The sequence below is a fragment of the Protomyctophum parallelum genome (assembly GCF_964188405.1).
Source record: "Protomyctophum parallelum genome assembly, chromosome: 17".
Taxonomy (NCBI): domain Eukaryota; kingdom Metazoa; phylum Chordata; class Actinopteri; order Myctophiformes; family Myctophidae; genus Protomyctophum; species Protomyctophum parallelum.
In genome coordinates, this window is record NC_139719.1 from 12507774 (window position 1) to 12514824 (window position 7051).

General features: G+C 38.8%; 1 protein-coding gene across 1 annotated transcript; it reads right to left on the reverse strand.

Annotated features, from left to right (window-relative positions):
• Window positions 1–1976: 1976 nt before the first annotated feature.
• On the reverse strand, window positions 1977–6757 carry pde6gb (phosphodiesterase 6G, cGMP-specific, rod, gamma, paralog b). The gene is made up of 4 exons (XM_083786705.1): window positions 6578–6757; window positions 3783–4003; window positions 3620–3660; window positions 1977–2935 (listed from the first exon to the last, which is right to left on the reverse strand). Exons 2-4 carry the CDS (start codon window positions 3953–3955, stop codon window positions 2859–2861), a joined length of 291 nt encoding a protein of 96 aa, XP_083642831.1. The 5' UTR covers window positions 3956–4003; window positions 6578–6757; the 3' UTR covers window positions 1977–2858.
• Between the last annotated feature and the right edge of the window lie 294 nt (window positions 6758–7051).

The window sequence follows — 7051 nt, forward strand, 5'->3', positions numbered from 1 at the left end:
AACCCGAGCGCTACGACACATCCTGGCGAGGTGACCTAGGTCTACGGCAACGCCAGCGTATGACAGGATCCGCAAAGTGTGGCTGCAAGTGTCTGAGAAGGTGTAGAGGCTGACTGTAGCGCTAGTAGGACTTGTGTAAGTTTGCTTATCTGCTCTTGCTGCTGTTTTAACATGTTTTTGAGCTCCGCCATCTCCTGTTCAGCCAGCGGCTGCTCCTTTTCAGCCTGCAGTTCCCGCACCAACTCTCTCAGGTGCTGGAGTTCATTCGCCATGGCCAATAGTCACCTCTGATGTCATTCTGGGAACTCGAGTCAGCTGGTCCCACGGAGCACCAACTGCTGTTTTGTTAAACTTAAAACTGAGCCATTTAAAAACTTGAGAGCCATTTCAATAATCAAATAATAAATAATAATCAAAACTTGTCTCAAGTGGCCTCATTGAGTCCTGCCTGACTATACCAGCCTGACTATACCAGAATGTAACCGGGTGCTGGAAAGGAATTTTAGTCATAGTAAATTACTACGCCACCTTGATTTATCAAGGAAATTATATTATTAAGTAATTAAAAGTATATGCAGTGCAATATAACATATTACAAAAGCCAACTTTCAACTATGTCACAATATAATAGGAAACCATACAAAAACATAACAGAAGAAATGGCTCAAACAATAAAAACAAACAATAAAACTCAGGCTAAACAAAACAGCAGTGGTGAAATAACTAAGGAATGGAGGACAACATTGTTTAGTCACTTTACACAAACAAAGAAACCATTAATTGACAATAAATGGATTGATTTAGGCTATACCTTGGAGTGGTTGTGTTCTCACACCATCTCCCTCTCGATACATAGCTCGTCGCTTCAGGACATGCCCTTAGCCTGGATAGTAACAAAATAATGATCTACTCAAGTAAAATGATAATAAAACAATGTCTGTGCACTATGTTACTCAGTACACCCAGTCAGGGAAAGCTAAAAACACAAAACCAATAAGACCCAGGTCAGAAGAGCCACAGCCAGGCCAGCATCACTCAGCAGCCATGTTTGGTAGACTGACTGCAGGGCCTTTTATACTCAACCTGATTGGCAATGAGGAAGTGACCACTGAGTCTCAAGTGCTCAACTCTGCCTGGCTACACATGCAACGACAAATTATTTTTCAGACATAAAAGCCTTGTACCACTCTGCTGGTATACCATCGCTTCCTGGAATTTTATTGTTCTTAAGCCTGCCTATTGCTTCTTCCAATTAGTAGAGTACTAAGTAGGCCGGGCACAGGTCTAGATCAAATCATGATGGAGAAGTGACATACTGTATACTGCATGGCCACTTTGATATGTACACCTCTATTCTCTATTAGAAATCAAATGTAATGCTAATTACAGGTACTCTACGAACCACTTGCCTTACATGCAATTATATAGGCCTATATACGTATTTGTCCAATGAACAACATTATGAGAAAAATCAAGCACAGGTTTTTTTATGCTTTATTGTTTTCCATCTCAGGCTGTAGAGAGGACAAATCTCCATTACACGTATTTGCTACCACGTGTGTCCCTATAACAATCTATGATATAAAAATAACACTGTCTGTCAATTATGTAACATAAGAGGATTACATAGAATTACATTGGATTAAACGGCCTGATTTAGGCCAATTGAATTTACCTACTGTATAACTTACTCCTGAGGAATGTTTTTCTTGGACTAAGTCACAAAACCATGTGACTTAGGCCAAAACAATTGCCTATTTTGGCCTAAGTCACACTCTTGAGGTCCCTTTAATAAATGGGGTGGGATCAGCATGATCCTTTTCTATTAGGACTTTGGCACTTTTACCTATCTATAATCATAATAGATCATAAATATTAATATTGATAAAAGTTTATATTACTAAATAAAAAGTTGGTATGACTGAACAATATGGCGTAAAAATGACATGATACACAAGTGTTGTCAGTATGGGCATTTTAGTCAAATTGATTAAATACAACACAGTAGGCCTACATACATATATAGGTACAGCAGCAACCTGATGCCAGATATTCACATGTAGACTGGAAATGTGCTTTTTTCTTTTCAGCATTAGTTTAGCATTACAAATTAGTATGAGAGCAGTAAAGTGCAAGGCCAGACTACCAGTGGATCAAACATTTATAAGCCTCTATCCCTGAGAATACAAGATACCTGAATCCATATTTGATCTAATAAATCATATACGAGACAAATTTGGTAAAGAAGAATGATGTTAGATTATAGAAACAGGAAAATATGGGGAACGATAGGCTGAGGAGTGACTGACATTGTCTTCATTGTTTGCACTGTCTGAAAGGTTTCAGACAGCAACCCTGGCTAGCTAGCTGGTGTCCAGTGGTAGAAAAAAGTACATTATTTTTACTTAAGTAAAAGTATAAATACGGCAAAGTTTGTAGATCGGCTATTTTCAAATGGTATGGTATGTTTGTAACAACAATCAAAATCTACAAAGTAACTAGTAGTAACTAGTAGTTACTAATAATAACATTAGTTACTTTACTAGTAGTAACATTAGTAACATTAGTGGAGTAAAAGTGAGTGTGATGTAGTGAAGTAGAAGTAAAAGTACTGAAAATCGGAAATACTCCACTAAAGTACAAAATAATACCTCAAAATACCGTAATAAAGTACAGTACTTGAGTAAAAGTATTAAAACATGTAATTTACACCACTGGTGGTGTCCTATGTGTGCTGAGATCAGATTGTAAGTGTGTTTGACGGAGTCCCTGGTGAACCCAGATGACATGGCCTGGGGCAGGTGCTTTCTCGAAGGGCATGGAAGTGGCCTGGATGGTGAAGCGAAGTGAAGGAAGGCTCAGATGATACCATACTTGGCCAACTCGTTCAGCTCCAGGTGATTGAATGCCTCCCAGGGGCAAATAACAGTGATGTCTGCAGATAAAAATAAAATAAAAAGTAGATTTAGTTGTCAGTCAGCAGGTCTCAATAGATCACAGCAATGTATTAAAGGTGTTCAAACAGTTGGGTTAGGGTAAGGAACTGTAATGTGGATATTGTGTTGTGTATAAGGGTTTACATGACTTGTTCCCCCTTTTCTCATCTCCTTTGTTCTTTTTTCCCTCCTTTTTTTAGTCTTTTTATCCTTTTGATAATTGTTATTTCTTTTAAAGATTGTATTTCAATATTTGCACTGCCATTTGTGTGTGTGTGTGTGTGTGTGTGTGTGTGTGTGTGTGTGTGTGTGTGTGTGTGTGTGTGTGTGTGTGTGTGTGTGTGTGGGGGGGGGGGGGGGGGGGGGGTTATGTGAACAATTGTTGTATAAATACTTTTGTCAAATAAGAAAATTAATAAAAGTTTTTATATAAAAGAGTTGGAACAACAGATGTTCAGGAGGCGGAGGAACACACCTTGACCCGACCCTTCACGCCACTCTCCGCCCTCCACGCCAACCTACCTGACCCTATTTATACCCGCCCAAAACCACCCAGAATCCTTTATGCTTTTCGTATCCCTCCTCCACCCCCGTCACCACCTCAGCCGCATCCCACATTCCGACTAGTGAACATATGTTTTGTTTTTTTTTAGAAGAAAAAAAAGCATAAATAGCACACTCACCTGTGCCCAAGCCCTCCATTCCTGGGATATCATCACCAAAGCTAAGAAATACATAAAAGAAATAATGAATTACCATTACCCAGACAGATAACCAAATTAATGTGACGAGTCTGACCTTCTGACCAAAGCGACAAAAGAATGTACAGGTATTAATTAGTCTTACCCAGAGACTCCTTTCTTTGGCGGCTTGCTTTTGAACTGACGGGTCTGCCTCTGCTTGAACTTGGCTGGTATCTTGCGTGGGGTAGCAGGGCCTCCGGATATTTTGGTGGCCATGTTGCTGTCCCTTCTCCTCTGTGTTCCTACTTCTTCTATTGGCTTCTCTTCCTCTGCCATTTTGAATTGTTATTGTCCTGTGGGCTCCGGAGTCGTCGGCAATAATATCTTTTTCATTTGGCAAAGAGAGAGAGAGAGAGAGAGATAAACAATGAATTCATTATTAATTCATTAAAGGTATATTCAGTGATTTCACTCAAAAAACCTTAGGTTTCGTTTTTGGCTGTGGGACCCATCCTTTCGCCCAATCAGGATAGAGAGTCAAAAACGAAACCTAAGGTTTCTTGACCCCCAGGGGTTAACTGGGGACAGGGAGGAACTCCTTATATGGCCAGCACACTCTATAGTAGGGAGGATTATCACAACAAAACAAAAAAATAAGTGATATTTGAATTAAGTGAAATCACTGAATATACCTTTAATTCATCCATTCATCCTAAATTAAAGAGATATATCACTTTGGAGGGAAAAAAGGGTAATTGTATCGTCTACTCACACTTTTGTGAACGCCTTGGACAGTTTTTAAGTTGCTCAATTCATATTTAGATATTTGATATTCCTTTTACCAGACACGCCCCCTTCATATACAAACCCATTGTAACTTCAAACTCCATTTTAACCATGTTAGATTAATTGGAAACACCCATCCTTGGTTCTGGTGACCCATTCTGCCCTCCTAATGTTTTTATTTTTAATATTTACAATAAAATAAATAAATAAATACAATAAATGGAGGAAATGAATTGAAAAAAACATGGACCCCTCACATATTAGGAAGGAATAAATGATTAGCGAAATGGGTTTGTATAGGAAGGGGGCAGGTCTGATCAAATGAATATCAAATACTGAATCAAGCAACTTAAAAACTGTCTGGGGTGTTCACAAAAGACGATTAAATGACCCAATCTTTTTTTTCCTTAAAAAAAAAGTGAAACATCCCTTTAATTAATTAATAAGCAATAAGCCAATTAAGCCATAGCTGAGAAAATGTTCAGGTTACATGCTTGTTATTGTCCATCTAGATACATCCATCTGAACACTAAAGGTTTATATAAGGGTATAAGTGACATTTTGGGTTAAAAACTAAAACATGGTCATCAGATACTATGATTATACTAGGAGGAAGATTTATTTCAAACAATTCTGCAGAAAGTGTTTTGTTTTTATGTGGCCATACCCACCAGTTCATTAAGTATGCCTGGTTTTCACTTAAGCACCACCCACCTGAAATTAAGCCTCGCCCATAGCTGTTATGTAATGTTGGAGGGGTTAGGGTTATGATGTCACTAAAATGGTGTTATTTCAATTGGGCCTTTTGACTCAAAGGCTTTAGGGAAGACATATTTGAATATTATAACCACACCTGGTGGTCTATTAGAGTAATGTTAACTCCATAGACACATACAAAACAGAGTACAAAACATGGCACTACATCTTTAAAAAGGCAAAGCTTTCATTGCTATAGAGACTAGTGTTTCTTCAATAACAGGGGTCTCTGTCTCTCCAGCTCTCTAATAAACAGAAATACATTTTCAGGTGGGTTGCCTTGGCAACAATCAGGAGAGAGTAGCAATTTACCCACTTCAGTTTCTTAGTGTTCCGGTGCTAAATTTGTCAGCTCAGTTCTTTGTGTCATCACTTCCAATTTCACTTATTTATCCTGCATCCTGTATGTATTCTCTCTCCTGATTGGATAAAGTCTGTATCCGAATAAATGTTCTGCTTACTAAAGAGCTGAAGAGACAGGTAGATACCCCTGTATAGAGCTATTTAACACTTATTTTAACTTAATAAAATAACTTTAATTTGTAGCATGCAGCCTCTTTCACCTATACTGTATGTCTGACAGACAGTACAGGTTTCAATCCTCTTACTGTTATGAGTGTTAGGCAGGATTTACTTTCATATTTTAGATTTAATACGTGAGATGGATTGCCTTGGACAGTGTTCCTTGAGGATGACCCAATTTCCGTAATCCCTTTCTCTAATAAATCCACCTGCGCCCTCCCCAACACACATACCCTCTCTGTATCAAGGTTAATCTTGTTGGGAAAAGACAGTAGATATGCTGACTATGCAGTATGCACTGCCTGCGAGTCTAACTGATCAATCCTGATCCTGATCAAAACCTTGCCCTCTTTACAATGAACATAGAAATGGACCAAGTGTTTGGGGATTCATGCAAGGAATGCGTCATAATGAGTCAAACTACAACAATAGCTTACTTTGTACTGGAGATCATTCTAATAAAAAGCAGTTTTGTTTATAATAGAATCACACTTCATAAACTTATATAAAGTATACAGCATTTTAAGCTAACTTAAATGGAATATTCTCCTGGTCGTGCAATAACAGCACAACTATATACGCTAGTCTGTAATTATTGTCTTTCCAAAAGTAGTTGAGATCAATACTTCATCAATCAACAAAGAAGATGTGAGTCAATTACAAGAGTAGCCGTACCGTGCACTACTAGCAATTGGTTACTGTCCACACCTGGTAGTCAGTGCAATTCTATTGAATTCCTTGCTTGCAACTATGGAATACACATGTCAAATCCCCAGTCCTCAGTGTACAAATCCACCCCCTTAAGGGGGCCCGTTTAATTACTTTTGCACACACTCAGTGTTAAATGACCACTGAGCATGGTGAATGCAGTGTATGGTTGGTAAATGTACTCACCAGCTGTCTAGCTGAAGAATGTATAGCGAGAGTGGAGGCTCTCCAGCAGATGTGCGGGCGACATACTAGAAGCAGGGTTAAGCTTTTATATGGCTCTGCAGATTATGGATGGATGCACCGCCTACCAAGTCTGATCCACCTGTAGAATAGCCTCGCTGCCTCGCAAACCCAGACGTTTTATTTCCTAACGCAAGCTTATTAGTCGGGGGATATTCATAAAACCTGGGAATACATTTCTTACCAAGAATTTTCTTCACCAATGTGTTTGTAAAGGTGTCTACTAACATATCCCACATTGGTTTATATTCAACCACCCTAGGGGAATTTTTGACAGCTGCTGAAAGTTGGGGTACCATATACAACCATTATAAGGCAAAATGTTCTAAATTTCATTATGCTTTAAGTAACATGTCACGTGTCAGACTAGGAGGTTTTCATCATTCTGAATGTGATGAGGTCAGCACATTTGGGCAC